Source organism: Vanessa cardui, chromosome 13, assembly GCF_905220365.1.
Source record: "Vanessa cardui chromosome 13, ilVanCard2.1, whole genome shotgun sequence".
Lineage (NCBI taxonomy): Eukaryota > Metazoa > Arthropoda > Insecta > Lepidoptera > Nymphalidae > Vanessa > Vanessa cardui.
The window spans coordinates 4,119,985-4,137,216 of NC_061135.1; the positions used below are offsets into that span (position 1 = coordinate 4,119,985).

General features: G+C 32.4%; 1 protein-coding gene across 1 annotated transcript in view; it reads left to right on the forward strand.

Annotated features, from left to right (window-relative positions):
• Window positions 1-16,292, forward strand: part of LOC124534931 (steroid receptor seven-up, isoforms B/C) — a gene marked incomplete at its 5' end in the record, with an annotated part of 84,648 nt that extends 68,356 nt beyond the window's left edge. Inside the window, one exon of the mRNA XM_047110973.1 lies at window positions 14,838-16,292. Coding sequence (XP_046966929.1) covers window positions 14,838-15,112 — 275 coding nt within the window. The remainder of the gene's footprint in view (window positions 1-14,837) is intronic.
• Between the last annotated feature and the right edge of the window lie 940 nt (window positions 16,293-17,232).

Consider the following 17,232-nt stretch of genomic DNA (forward strand, 5'->3'; position numbering starts at 1 on the left):
CGTGATCCGCGCATACGCTCACGATGCCATTAGCGGGCGCCGTGGGCGTAATTAAAGAGTTACAATACAGTACTGGCGAATTAAAAACAATTAACTTGAGCCCGAATTGAGCACAATGGCCGCACTGAGCACGACTGGACAAGAGCATGTTGAGCGTGAATTGCGACTCCTGTACGCGACGGCTCGAAGGGAGCTTACTAGTTTCAAATAATTAAAAATAAAATAATCTGACACATGTAAAAAATACTAGAACACCTTATATGATGACCGTGTGTTGTTTTATTCTTTAATAGCGACCCGCCCCAACTTAGCACGGGTGCAATACTGATAATAATTGCAATACTACTGATAAAAAATGCAATACTAAATATTCTATACAATTTGTTTATATACGACATCACATTAGAAACTTCTAAAATTATCAATGTTTTTTTTTAATATATTGCCCATGTATTATATAAGGAAACCTTCCAATCACTCTATCTGTTAAAAAATATCTGTAGTATATTTAGTATCGGTATTGCACCCGTGCGAAGTCGTGGGGGGTTCCTAGTTTTGAAAATAAAAGGAAAAACGTAGAATCAATCGCGTCCTTTTACCGTGTTAATCGGTCCGTCAAATTAGGTTTCCACCGTACTTGCGAAAGTGCTGACTGCTGGTGTGCCGATGAGGGGCGACGCCATTTTGTTTTTTTATTTTTTATTTTCGGTTTTCACGGCACTCTGGCTCTATTACCGGGCTTTATGCTAAGTTAGTTACGCTTGGCATTCTATTAATATCAGATTTTGAACTTTGATTTTTTAAACTAATTTAAAAAATCGTGAAAATTATTAAAGGTGCGATTCTTCGATCATTTTCTTATTTGTTTATTTAAAATGAAGAACCTTTTAAATAATTATTAAATATAACAGTTGTGTTTGCAACAAGCGAAAATATAATGTTCTTAGTAGGTATTGCTTCCTAAAGGTACTTACATTGAATCGTTTTTAAAATTAATAGTTGAATATCGTTTGTTATAATTTTTTATATTAGCTTGAGTTAAAGGAAAACCAATTTAATTTCATATAATTCATATCCATTCATTCATTCATTCAATACCTAAAGAAAATATTTATATTAATAGGAAATAATGAGAAAAATAACAATCATTATTATGATTAATAAAAAGTATTTCGAATCGATACATCTCGCTCCGTTTTCGAGCGTACTTTAGTGGTTAATATAATAATAAAATTCACATATGATCTTTTATAATACAATTGCTGAATAAAATGGGGTTCATATAATTAAGGCAGTGTCGTGTTACGACACGCGCCGAACAAAAGAGTGAGATTTTTACCGTCCTGTACAATTGTGTCATCCCTCGTTCTAAACAATCCGTCGATTATTATCAATGGTTCGAGTAACAAGAAACATTTGTTAGTGGCCAGTACGAATAATTATAGCGTTAAAAAATATACAGACTTTTTTAATATGAATATTTTAAATAAAAATGTAATTAAAAAATCCACAATAATTTATTGACTTTGGCTGAATGATTACAATCCTTGATCCGTTAATGAATATTAAAAATTTCAGTAAGGTTATAGAATAAGTATTTTATGTGACAATTATAACGATGAAAATATAAATAAAAACTTACTACGTGTGCGCTTTGACCAGAAGCACAGCATAGACAATACCAGGCTAGGTCATAACAAACAGCGGTGTAAAAGAAAACAAAACCCTTTATAGTCTGTGGAAACCATACATATATCAGACACGACAATGGGTGGACTTTTTGCGAGCGATCGTGTACCGTGGCTTTTTGAACTGGAATTTTTTCACTCCATTCGTCGTGTAGGCGGGCTTTATTTCACCCCGAACTCAGGGTTGGTCGATGTTGTCTTTTTTATTATTTTTTTAATGGTAGTAAAAATAAATATTGAATTTTGTTTTGCATAATAATTTAACTAGTATTCAAATTACATACAATATTATATGCTTAGTATACAATATAATTCAATATTATATTCAACAGTATTTTAATATAAGAAAACATAGACAATCTTTTTTTTAAATTATAGTGGCGTTTTAAAAATGGAATCAATATTTTTACAAGCTTTATCGAACATAATTTTTTTAAAAATTATAGTTGCATTTTAAAAATGGAATCCTTATTTTTTCAAGCCTTATCGTGTGTACAAAAATGCACATCGACATCCCTGCGTTGAACATTAGTTTCAAACTCGGACAGCCGTCCTCCCGTTCCGTGTACAGTCATGTTCATCTAAAAACTAAGTTTAGAGTCACGTCCATTACAGTACAAACGATACTGTACGCGACTGTAATACCTGCTGAAGTACAAAGTAACTACACGTAGAACCTTGTCATATTTAAAAAATATAAAAATCTAGATCTAGATACTTGAATTTCTAATAAAAATATATTTCGTATATTTAGAACCTTATCACTATAAACTTTCAACGGAATAAGTTAAAATCTTGAATAGATTTATACTGTAATATAGTTTCACATGGGCCTTGTTTATTTGTATGGTGCCCATGTTGACTAAACAGCCCATTTCGAAGTATCGTATTAGAAGCGGCGACAGTTATGGAAATAAATACACTTTTATGGTTATTTATAGTCAACTACGTCTGATCGTTAATTTTATAACATTCTTCGACTTTATAATTTCATTATCATATTTAAACGCTTCCTATAAATAGAAATCGGTAACTGAAATTAGGAAATAACTGATATATCATCTCAAAGCTGCCATTACATGACGCATCTACGTTATCTCTCAGTACGTTGGTATAGTACGACACTACTTAGATGTAGCATCGGTAAAATTCGTAAAACTGATTACTGCCGATTTATACAACCATTTGAAATAGCTCTCTATCGCACCATTCGACGCTATTCGACGCTATAGATTCTCGCGTCAGAGTGAAAGCAACTGCATGTAAGTCGACGTGTCAAATTGACGAATATATTAGGTCATATGATATTACAAATTATTACGTTTGTGTAAAGATCATATTCACGTAATAAATAAATATTGATAACTTGGGATAACTTACTTAATTCGGATGTGATCGGTTTTACGAATTTAGCCAATGCTACATATAAGTTGTGTCGTACTATACTTAGTTTGTTATGCTGGTGCTTCAATGTAAAATAAAACTACCCGCTTTGTAAAAATATGTCATTGTTGCTACCATCTCATAAAAGAATCTGAACTATTTAGCTACATATGTTTAAATTGACTTCTCTTATGTTAGATTATTATTTATCAGCCAGATAGCAAGTTCCTTTGTATATTACAACATTCTTTTGAAATCATAATATCAAAGCTAGTGAATATTGTAAAAAAACCACTTTTCCATTAAAGCGACATCGGCACTTTTTAAATTTACTTTCAAATAATAGTTCAAGGAGAGAACCGTTGACCCAATATGGCAGCTCATTTCCCGCGTTCTAGAACCTTTTTTAAACGATTAAAAAGCACGTGACAATAATCGGGGCGGCTGTTATCCGTCGAAGTGACTTTGTCAAGAGGTATCATCGGTGTCAAGCACGCACTGAGCCACTACCGCCCTCTACAGCGCTCTCGTACGTGATTAAATCGCGAAATGTCAAAGTGCAAAGATCTTTGTATCGCTCTCACCCATCGCTCAATGCTCTTCTCTGTGATGTGTTCATTCATCAAAAAACTGCTAGAGGCGCATATGATAGTGCGATTAAAACTAGGGCGAGAAGTACGTCCCATGTATTTGTTGTTGTTTTTTTTTATTTTTAAATTAAGAATACATAGTTCTGAGACTTCATCGTCGTAAAACTATCGATATATCTTATCGAGTTATTAATAACTTTAATGTAAGCCCCACTCTTAAATATAACACTAACGAGATAAATTCACTTCACAAAAGTCGCTATTTATAAAAACGCTACACGTTTAATCAAAATCCTATAACCTTAACACTTATCCAATCTACCCAAGTGCAATATGCTTTTAACATTGCATTATGTGCCCTATTTGTTACAAGATAAAGTTGATAATGTTTTGAACCATAGGTTTGAACAACTGTATGGATGTGTACACGTGTCAATCTTTCGTTTTTCCGCCACATCCGCGGTCAGCTCTTTGTTATTCAAATGAAACCTGCCCATCTGAGCGGAGGGGAATAATTAAGGAATATTTAATAAAAAGAACGATTAAAAAACCAAAAACAAATTCTCTTCTCTTTATCTTTTTTATATCGCTTAACGGATACATAAGTTAAATGTAAAATATACGGTTCAAGATTGATTATCTCTTCATCCATCCTAAGTCAATCTTATCTTTTAAATCCTATGTAGTTTATTATTTGTTTTTTTTTTAGAAAAAATAGTTTCCTCGCCAATATTTAATTGATTACATTTTTGTATTGCATCTATAAATAGTCAGTTATACTCGTAGTATTGTCAGTAGTCGTAAGCGAGGTAGTCGCTGTTACGATACTAAGGTTATACTACAATTCAGGATAAATAAAATTGTACATCTTCGAGTCGGACATGGAAGTAGTCAATAACGGCTAACGAATATCTCTCCCATATAAATATAATATAAATTTTATCCGCGCACTAAAGAGTTTTAGAAATCCCTAGTAGTGATTTACTCCATCGTTAGTCCAGGCTAATTCTTCCGCGTTGCGAGCCTCGTATCACTTTTCTTTCTATCTCTTTCTCGCAATCGAGTTTACGACGTCATTAGTGCTATCAGTGAATACAGTGCGGAAAATCCTTAACATATATTTTTATTGCAATATCGGCTTTATATTAAGGGTAATAAGATTATGGGGTGTTAAAAATAGTACTCAGTACGTCGACGCAAAGTCACATAGTACGAAAGTAAAGGATGGCCAGCGATAGTTAGTTAAGGCGCGTTTTGTTTATGAGAATTCGATAGTTACAACCGCTGTGTCCTGAGAGCCGATTATACTGTACTTTGTGGGTGCCATCGTGTGAATTCCCCGATTACTCTTTGTAATTTAAGCGTTGGAATAAGCGTATGATAATAGATTCTTTAGTCCACAAGCTAATGGCTGTATTTAAAGAATAATCTTGTTCAGTGTTTACATCAAATTTAAAAACAAAATTACACCTAAAACAAGAAAATATTGTTCGAAATCTTTATAAAGGTTAGAGTTACGAATAAAAATCAATTTTACGTATGAAATTATTATGACGGTAGAAAAATATTTCAATGTAAATTAGCACAAATGTGTTGCCATTCACAAAATGACACATAATAAGCCGGTAACACACGTGGCCGCGCTCCGATCTGATTGCACAGCCGCTTTATGCCTGAACTCGGACTATCAGTGACACTCTGACATTCTGAAACTGACAACCGCCGCTGACACCGACATCGCTCTCGTGACACTTTGACCCAGTTGACGACTCTGTAAACCGCATTGTTCTTTTGTGTTAATTGTCTCTGAACGAACTGGAAATGTTCTTAATTGGTTATCGTTACAATATTTCAGACGGTAATTATTAACAAGTACAATTTGGTACTCATTCATTATTAGTATTATTACATACTATACTTGAACAATTTTATTTTTAATTGTTTTTATTATGATATCAAACAGTTTACAAACTAAACAGTATTCCCTAATATTTTTATTAATAAACTAGGCAGTAATTTCTCTTTCCACAAGTACTTTACAATAATGAAATAATTAACATAGCTTCCAGTAGCCGTGAAAGTATTGTTATGTCGTAAAGTAGCGCCACCCGCGGTGTTGTTTATGTCACAGCGATCGCGAGATAGCCTGCCTCGCATTGTGGACGCGTCTTTACAGCTTTCGCGCCTTTTCGCTTTCGCGTTCCACGCTTAAATCAACTTATAACCACAGATAAAACAAATACCGACTAGTTTTATAACGTATTTCAATCCTGGTATTTTTATGTCGCATACTTTGTCTTATTAAAATGATTCTCTTTTCGAAAAGTAAAAATCGATTATTATGAACGTTTTTAAAATATAAGACAGATTATTTCAATGGCACGAGTCAAATCCCATCAAAAGTCCCGTGTCCAGAATGATAAAAAAAAATTATAATACAACAAAACATATTTACAAATACTCGCTCGCCCGCCCACTCAAAAGGTGTTTATTTAAAAATTTCGACACACAATACGAACTCAACCTTTTTTCTCTTTTCGCGCCATTTAATGCTATTTCGAACCATTAGTATAGAATTCTATGAATTGTCAAAACGTTCATACAATATTCGACCTTATTCTTTTGATGCAACTTGTCTATTTCTAAAACTGTCAAATTGACGTTTTCGATCAACTTTTTTTTTTGTGGGACACGTGTTTACAACGTTCAATTTGTGTCCATTGATTCATTGTTGGTATCTAAGATATTTATTACTTTTCAATATTGTCACCGTTATTTGGACGTTTTGATTAAAATTATTTATGTTAATGTTGTTTATGCGTAGTCGGTACATTTATTATTTTGTAAAATGTCGTGTATCTATGATGCTAACATGTTGTTTTAATCAAAGCATCCATTTTAAGTTTACAATAAAATATATGATAATAATTCACGTCTTGCAACATATTTATACGTCTTAGAAAATTGTTTGGAAAAATATTCTTTATGCACTTACGTATTTAAAATATTTTGGAACACTTCAAGAATACATTTATAATTCATTCTTCATTCTATTTGTTAAGAATTTCACAAGTTTTTAATGACTTATATAATATCTTCTATGTATTATTGGTAGAAATAAGGATACGTCGAAGCAAATATCTATTTAAAGATTAATTGAAAGAGTACTATACATTTAAAAAAAAGATTCCTGGTAGATTCTTTACTGGGACATTATTTATCCTACTACTATTATAAAGGCGAAAGTTTGTATGTATGGATGTTTGTTACTCTTTCACGTAAAAACTACTGAATGGATTTGAATGAAACTTTACCACAATATAGCTTATACATCAGAATAACACATAGGCTACAATTTTTGAGGTTTCTAATGTGAGGTCGTAAAAAAACACATTTTTTGCGCTTACATTGCAAACGCTGACTGAATCCTACAAGATAGATCAAAACAATGTACTACAGTATTGTACAACTTAAAAAGGTCTACAAAAAAGTCCGTGATGGTATATGTTTATGTCTTAGGAATAATCCACAATAACCGTTTTTTATCCTTTACTTCTTCTTTCCTTTCTTTTGTACGAGAAATAATGGCTTATTTACGAAGCGATTTTAAGCGATTACTAGACTAGACGGGACGAACCTGAAGTCCACGCGAACGAAGTCGCGGGCAAAAGCTAGTTTTAAATAAACCGCAGATTAACCCTTTGTCTAATTTACTCCATACCATAAACCATAGAGGTTCGTGTAACATTAGCACAGATTGCGTAACGGTACTAATAAAACGAAGTTTGTTGTACATTATTAACGTAAATAAACACCTCAGATCACGATAAGGGAAGGGTGTGATAGAAATCAACGTGACAAACACCGGGCCATTGTGGGCGCTAAATTTGTTTCGCTATTCCGATCTCCTTACGAGATTATTTTACGATTGTAAAGGCGCCATTGTTGAAGATGGAAGCGGGTACAGGATGCTCCCTCGAATATCGACTCCTTGCTATCGATATATAAACAATTTTGGGGTTGGAACAAGTTATTTGTATTGTTTTGAGCTAACATTAACGTAGTTTTCGATTAAACGTTATTCTGATAATTGTGATTGGCGACTATATACTTTTAAAGATTTAAAAAAGAAGAAGAGAAATAATGATTCCTTTGTGATGTTCTCAGCTCCAATAGACAATGTACAGTCAGAGTAAGAAAACCTTAGTCAGTTCTCAAATTTATTCCTTTATCAAGTCTTAAGCACTTAGTACCTTTTGAATCTAAACACCAAATAATTGCGACGCAATGTGTCAGTCTCGATCGGTAAAACAGATTATCACTAATACCACACACGAAAATAGATCTTAAGGTGACAAACCTTTTCTTACCCCGATTGTACTTTTTATTTAAAACCTGTAGTACGACACAACTTAGATGTAACATCAGCAAAATTCGTAAAACCGATCACATCCGAATTGAGCACGCTATTCCAAATTATCAATATTTATTCTTTGTTAATATGATCTTTACAATATAACTTGTGATATCATATGACCGAATATATTCGTCAATTTGACACGTCGATTTACATGCACTTGCTTTCTCGGGTTGAACTGGCGCGAGAATCTATAGCGACGAATAGCGTCAAATGGCGCGATAGGGAGCTGTTTCTATTGGTTGGTTGAATAGTAAGTTGTGTCGTATACACATTCTACAAATTATTGAATTTAGAATATTTTCAAATAAACGTTAAAATATTGAGAGCAACCTATATATCTCATTGATTTTTCCACCTATACTCGTGTACGCGTCAGTTATAATAAGATTCGGTCGAAAAGAGAGCTATTATGTCCGGTCCATTGTTCGGTAATGCTCATTCTTTCGGTCTTAGATGATCCCGTCTACGCAAACATCTGCTGAGCACGCCTACATCATGCTATTTGCGCTATTTGTTATCTGTTGCCTTTATTATTCGATCTGATTTATAATCTGTATCCAAAAAATATCATGTATGGTTGTATACAATCAAATCTTTTCATTTTTAATTTTAAAAATAATCTTAATCTATAATATTGTATATTTATTATTATAAAAATGAAAGTAACTCTGTCTGTCTGTCTGTCTGTCGCGCTTTCACGACCAAACCGCTGAACCGATTTTGATGAAATTTGGTATGAAGAAAACTTGGACTCGAAGAAAGGACAAAGGCTACTTTTTTTGCCTAACACCCTAAAACGCGAGCCGACTACTAGTAGTATAATCTATGTTTGAGATAATTTGGAAAATATGTTATCATTAAATCAAAATTATACTTTAAGTTAATTGAATTTGATACTTCTTCAGATATTAGATAAATTCAGAATAAAACCCTTTATCAAAATATGAAAAGCTTTATTAACACCCGCATGGCGCGTTTAATAAGCGGCAATTATTTTATTTTTATAAAAGATAAATATGGCGCGAACGAATGAATGAATGAATGCGGGCAGTCGAACTAACACGCTCGATCACCCTTTACTATTCAGTAAATATCGCTTAATAGTTCATAATAGAATACGTCATGCGTGCTCAATTACAAAAAATCTATTTTATTGATTTTGATTAAAATAATGAATTATCATTTTTTAATGTTGGTACGCGACAATTTGATTGAGATTAATACGTTATTAAACACGCATAGGTTTTTTTTTAATGTATGGGTGTCTGTCTTAGGGCCGATTTTTAGAAGTCTAACTTTTAATAAAACCTTAAGTTTTTATTTCTCGGAATACGATTGTGTGTTATCGAAAAACGACAATATTTTTTTAGACAAATGAAGAAGGGAATTCTAACTGCAAATAAACCGCAATTATTATCCGATTAATATGTTGATACCCTTGCTATATTAAGAAAAAAATACACTAACAATACAGAATAGATCAAGTTGCACATATAAAAATGTTAGTAGGTATACTGTATACAAATCTAATTCAAAATTAATTCGTTTTTATATTATAATTTTGAGTTCCGGAAATAATGACACTATTGTCTTTTTTTAATGGTAAATTGCTACGTTATTCCTTAGCGCTATAGGGTACAGTCGTATCGTATATTGTACCCTTACGAATCCAAAGCGAAGCTATATACTATATTTAATCATTATTTACGATTATTAACAATATATTCGATGTTAATATTAAACATAGATTCAACATCAAATTAAAATTTTAATATTTTTTTATGGTCGATAAATATTATAAAATATGTTATATAAATCAATTCTAAATTTGAAATTATTAATAAAATTCGTAACGGACGCGCGTCTCGGTGGCGCCGGCGCGCGGTCCTTCATTGCGGCAGATGGGACATTGATTTAGCGGGTCAAATCTGTTGACATCACCATCAATACTATTTGAGCCACTAAATGTTGCTCCAACCTCTGAATCACGGGTTCATATTTGATTATTAATATTTTTTAAGTTAAAAAAAATATTATAACTTCGTATGCGTCACCCACCGAGCAACTTATCTATATTAATTATTTTAATATTATAAATGTGAAGACAGCTCTATCTATCTGTCGCTCTTTAACGACCAAACCATTGATTTGTATTTGATGAAATTTGTTATGAAGCAAACTTGTTGCCTTTCGCATGACAACCCACACCCTAAAACGTGAAAACCCTAAACCCTAAAACCAGTCATAATATATTTTAACACTACGCAACAATAGTTAGTATTATTGTATTCCTGGCTGGTATTATTGTGATGGTTGTTTGAGCCAGTGTATCATGCACAAGGTATATAGCATCTGTGCTCCCAATGATGGATATGATCCGTATTTCTTATCATGTGTATGAACTGTAGTACCTACTCACTATCTGCCTACTAAATGAATTTTTTTTACAAAAGATAGTCATCATTATCATCATTATCGTCACATAGTATAATACAAAATCGCTTACCACTGTCTGTCCCTATGTATGCTTAGATCTTAAAAATTACGCAACCTATTTTGATGCGGGTTTTTTTGATAGTATTATGATTCGAGAGGAAGGTTTTTGTATATAGTAAAGACTATACTGTTCATGTATTATAATATTCAACACTGATAACTTTAGAAGTTTCTAGTATGATGTCGTAAATAAACAAATTTGAAGTATATTTAGTATCAGTCTTGCACCCGTGCGAAGCCGGGGCGGATTGATAGTTGTTAATAAAAAAAAAAACAGAAAAATGTATGTGTATAATGTAATATTATTACAGCATCTATTACGTTTTATCGAATAATGTAACTCGGGTACAAGAGTGCATTAAACACACAATTACTACGATTCATTAAGCTCATCTTATTCTTTACTGGTCATTCAGACCGGGGTCGTATCAATTAAAGTATATTACATTGTTACGTCGACGGGCGCAGGGTTAATTACTATTGGACGATCTAAACGTGATATTGGACCAAAGATCAGCTCGGATGTTTGTTGGGCACCTTTCGATTTCAGTGCTTTAAGGTTAATGGTTTAACAAGACACATTGCTTTTTATACAAATTTATTTTAAATGTAACATTCTATTTGTTGTTCGTTTTTCAAATTTTTATTTTTTATTTTTATCACAAAATTCACTGTTAGAGGTCATATATATTGAATTTAAATTATTCCAGCTACACTTGCACAGATTCCTTATTTGTTGTAAAATATGCAAAAGGCGACTGGTTTAGAAAGTTTTGGAAAGACAGTAATATTAAATGTATTAAATAATTTTCCAAACTAGGTTTTTCGTTCTGAACGTTTTGTTTTTGCTACGACTTTGATACATATACAAAAAAAATACCTAAACTTAAAACAGACAATAAAACAACGTCGGTATACCTTACGACTTATCATTATATATTTACCTCAGCCATGTTGAATTTATTTAATACCGATTTAATGTAATTTAAATGGGTTACGCCCTCCTTACATAAAAGCAGCAATATTCATAATATACAATATTAATATTGATTTAAATTTGCATTTATTGAATATATTCACTTGAATACAAAGATAACTAACCCACCACAGGTTTACCACTGATTTAACAAGCGTTTTGTTCTTGCAAGAGATCAATCATTACATAGTACAAAACAAAGTCGCTTTCTTCTGTCTGTATATATGCTTAGATCTCTCAAATTACGCAACGTAGAATACGTTTTTTTTTCTATAGATAGAGTAATTCTAGAGGAAGTTTTTTGTATTTAATACTTGGACAATATAGTAAAGAAATACTGATAAATTAGACATTCTCTACTATATTTACTATCAGCATTGCACCCTTACGAAGCTGGGTCGCTAATTAATTATAAACAAGTTTATAACACAAAAACGTATAAAAATATATTTAAATAATCTATGTAGTATATAGGCTAACAAGTAATACATAGACTCGAAGTTTATCAATTACGTTCATCACAAACAGCTGCTCCGGCGACAATTAGTGTAAGTGAATAGAATTGTACTTGCGTCACCGTTGAAGGCGTGGACCAGGAATTAAATTTGATAGGCATTAGCTACTGGTGATCTGGGTCGCTGGGACCACTATTAAATATCAACAGTTTGGAAAGATTAAGATTACATTCAAATGTGCAAGGAACCACAGCTTGTTGAACTTATGTTTGCCATTGAAGATCCATCATAGAGAGGCGAAATGGTCCGTTAAATCGATTGCGACCATCGGTGCTATTTAAGCGACTAAATGTTATCCCAAACACTAAATCATAATTTATTTATTTTATTCATTGCATTTATTATTTTGCTAAAGCAATCAATGAACTGTATTTGACGAGAATTATCATAGCTGACCTCAGATTGAAAAGGAAATTGAAAATAATTTATGCATTTTTATACTCAAAAGAATTTTCACTATAATTAAGCGAAAAGCTTTTCATAAGAGTAAACCCAATACATATAAATTATTGAGTCATGTTTTAAAAAAAGTATTTGTGATCCTCCCTTCGCTCACATTTTGTATTTTAGGCATAACACCCGTAGCCATCGCTCTTCCTTGTATTTCGAGCTACCTTCATACCAAATGTGACAAATAGATATACAGAGTTACTTTAAATAGATATATAGATATCTTCGAAGACCTTCCTAGTAATTTTTCATAATATACCTAATGACTATCCCTGGGCCGTCTCCAAGTGGGTTAATTTTTAATTACACCTCACGCACATGTCAGTTACAATTTTTTTAAGTGGTCACTTTATTACTATGACACGTATCTTATGAGCGGTTAAATTGAGAATAACTCTCATTATGCCTATTATCACAAGTGGGTCAAGAATAGTATGGTGATTTGTTTTTTTTTTACCTACTTCGTATGTTATGTCGTATTTAAATAGCGCTTGATCGATTTTCCACGAACTAAACTAACCTAACCGAACTATTTTTTTAAGCCTTTTCGATCTGTCTATTTTATGTTGATACGACTAAGCTAATTAATCTTTTTTGGTTAAGATTTGAGTACAAATTGAAGTAAAATTTTCTATAGAACGTATAACGCATAAAGTTTCAGTGAAATTTTCCTGTTTTAAGTATTCACTTCTGACATGTTTAGGTATAATTATAAATATTAACAGATAAAAAAATTATATATATATATATATTATATAAATAAGTATAGAGAATAATTCTAACCAAAACTGTAACATAATAACTGAATATTCTTAATTTATTTCAAACACAATGAAAAACCTCCTTGGTCGAGATATCGTTTCAAACCAAAACTAAACCATAATAACTAAATATTCTTAATTTATTTCAAACACAATGAAAAACCTCCTTGGTGGAGATATCGTTTACAGTTTAAAAGAAAAAAAAAAAAAACATTTTCGTATGAATAATGACCGTAAAAACATTTCTCATCTCAATTTCCTTTCCAAGCAAAGGCAGCCCTACATCTGGTAGCGTAATGACAGTTTTGTTTACCGCGTCATTTCGCCACCGTATAACAATAAAAAATATTAATGTTCCTGCAAACGTACTGGGGTCCTAATCGCATTAAGATCGCCTGCGACCGTTCACGGACTATTATGCTTAGACATTTCTATATCTGGGGTCTATAAAGGATTATTTCGTACTAGTAGTCGCCTGCGGCTTCACTTGCCTTTAAGGATGTTGTTCATATTTAGGCAAAAATAAGTAGCCTGACCTTTCTAGGAGTCCAAGTTTGCTTAATTTCAAATATCATCAATTCAGCGGTTTGGTCGTGAAAGAGGGACATACATACATTATAATATCAATTATAAAGAAACGAGTATCAAGTAAGAAAGGATTGAAAATAATGATCTCCTTCGTAGATTATTTTTACATATGATGAATTTCCGTGACGTATAATACGATATTTAATTACTTACAGTTTATGATTATTAAATATATTCAACATATGTCATGATAATATGCAATAAAAATGAATGTTTTATTTTATTCGATATGAATACACGCTTATGTTATTAATAGCAGTTAGATCATACTATATTTTTATAATTAAATATATTCAAATATGTCCATTTTATAATTAATAAGAAAACATTACTGGAAACTGAAGTTGATTTATCTTTTGGTTTACATTTAATAAAGTAAACATATTTGAACGATTTAAAGTAAAGTAAATTATTTTTCAAAATGAAAAAATTGAGTTGTAGAGTATTAAATTTAAATAACATCACGAATACAGCCAAATATCATATGTAGTTTCATAAATAAAGACGTTTTTGATCCTGCCTTAATATTGCATTAGACTTCAGTCACATACCTTCTTTAAACAAACATTAAAGAAAATATTGTCGCTTACGGGAAAGTTGTCAACTGTTGCTTCAACGAAATGTGTTATTAGGTCAATTATTTGACACTTACGCGTTAATTGGTCATCAACCAACTAATACAATAGCCAGGAATATCTTAACGAAACACCGTCTCATTATTTTTACGGCTTAAATATTACGAAACAAAGCAACATCGCCGCGCTTAATGTAGCGTATATATTACTTTTATCTACCTGAGTTTTTGAAGACGATGTCGTTTAAATTTACATAAATAAAAGTTTTTATTGGGGGGGAATATTACGTTAATATTCATCGCTATATTTTTAGGAAAGAACGAAACGTTTGAACTTTAAATCGATCATAGTGTCTTCAAGTTGTATGTTCTAACGTATTTCTGTCTTCTTTGCAGATGCCTGCGGGTTATCAGACGTACCACACATAGAAAGCCTGCAAGAGAAATCTCAGTGCGCTCTTGAAGAGTACTGCCGAAGTCAGTACCCCAACCAGCCCACGCGTTTCGGCAAGCTCCTCCTGAGACTGCCGTCGTTACGAACCGTGAGCTCGCAAGTCATAGAGCAGCTGTTCTTCGTTAGATTAGTGGGTAAGACCCCCATCGAGACCTTGATAAGGGACATGCTGCTGTCAGGGAGCTCGTTCTCGTGGCCGTACATGGCGACCATGTGACATACAATGTGGAGACAGCTCGCGGCGGCCTGATCCACGCCGTACGGCTTTCCGCCATATCTGCCGAGCCAGCGTTTCGACTTCCAGAGGTACCAGCGAGAAGCGCCCGAAGACGCCGTGACGTCATCCAGCGAGTTCCAAGACTCGGAGCAGACAGCGTCCGAAGAGTACTTCGGTACGCGGAGCAGAGACAGCGAGAGAGCCGATCCGTGCCCATCATTCGATCCGATATCAGCGTTCTACCCGCCGAAGACGACCGAGCACGAAGTCTTCGAAGCAAGCAATAATTGTGAAACTCAAAAAAACGCTCAAAAAACCTCGATGATGATCGATAACCTCCTAAATATTAGAAGTGAGTCCTGTTCGCAAGCGAACATAAAATGAACTCTTAGGGTATATTGGGGTCAGTAGTGACATAGTTCAAGTTATTTTGTTCCTCTGTAATATATTTAGACTAGAGATAATATTTAATATTGTAAATAAAATGTTTTTATTATATTGTAAATGTATATTTAATGTGATAAGGTAAAAGAGGCATGTTTTCTACGACGTTCAATAAGAGAGCTCTTTAAGCGGTATTCCTAAATTGGAATTGATTTTGTATTGACTATATCTTCCGTAAGCAGTAATTTATATAGGCGAAATTTAAGTAGCAATCTTGGATTGGCAGAACGCAATAATAGAATATTGAGCGGCCTTTGCACGTGGATATGTAGACGGACGGTTTTAGTCGATGAAATTGCGAATTTTGATGCAATACAATAATCCAAGCCCAAAGTTCTGTCATAAATGAATTTCTGTTTAGGTGCTATAAAAATACTATCGGATTTTATTTGAACTGATCTGTTTTTGATATTCTAAAATGCAGCAATAATGCAATAAAAATATCGTAAATGTCTAATATAATGTAAGATTTAAATTTTTCTTTCACTGGTGCTTTTAAAAAATCGTAACTTTTTTTTTTTACCTGTCAAAATGTACAAACTTTGTATAATTCCGAGAAAGCATTTATTGTATCGTTTTTTAAAAGATTTTCGTAAGCAATAATAATGTTAATTTGTGTGTAGAGGTTTTATATGATTTCATAGTGTTTTATTGTTTCTTATATCGTATTAAGAGAATATCTTTACATCGAAACATTTTGAATGTGTTTAATTAAAAACATCCTAAGTCAGTTGTAGTGGCAGATTTTTTTTATTTTTTATCTTTTCTCTTGCAGCAAATTCGTAGCTTATAAGTAAAATGTCACAAGTGATTTAAATAGACAAGCTATATTGAGGCTTATGTACTCTAATTTTTATAATTATTGTATTCAATATCGTTCGTGTCGGAATTGTGTCATAGTTACTCGTATAACATTACTGATGAGATACGAATTTGTTGTTACGAAATATACTATTATATACAAAAATAAAACGTACACAAATAGTCATTAAACATATTTAATGCTATAAAATATCTGAAGTACAATTTTTTTTTTAAATTAAAATACAGAAAAGAAAAATCAACAAAAGTCCTAAATAAATGGAATTACAACCAAAAATAATCCATAATAATGCATTGTTTATGTTTAAAAAATTACCATCATAGAATTGAATAACAAATTAAAGCATATTATTTTATACTTAATATATTACTTTCTTAAACGAATAAAAGTAGTACAAAAGTATCAGCAAGATAATTACGTCACTTCAAGAATATTGACTATAAATGACTATGCAAAATGAAACGTACGAATATTTTTTTTAAACCAACCAATGCATTGTATCTCTAGACTCGTTTTACATACAAAAATAACTCATAAGAATAATATATGCATCTCTTTTTAACACCAGTTTTCCTTAATGAGCATAAAACTCTATCCCTCTCATGTTCATTAATTAAGAACGAATTCGAAATTTGAAATTCGCATTGTCTAGAGATAAAATATCATTGGATATCAGTCGTAAGTTTTTATTATTATTTGTATGTATATTTTCTACTCTTTCACTATTGTGAAAACTCCTGCCAAATCTATGACATGTAAAAGAGAAGGAATGTATTTATTCGCAATAATTGTACAGAGGGTGTAATTATAGAGTCGGTGTGTTTGATCGGAACTGTATGAGAAAACGTAATTG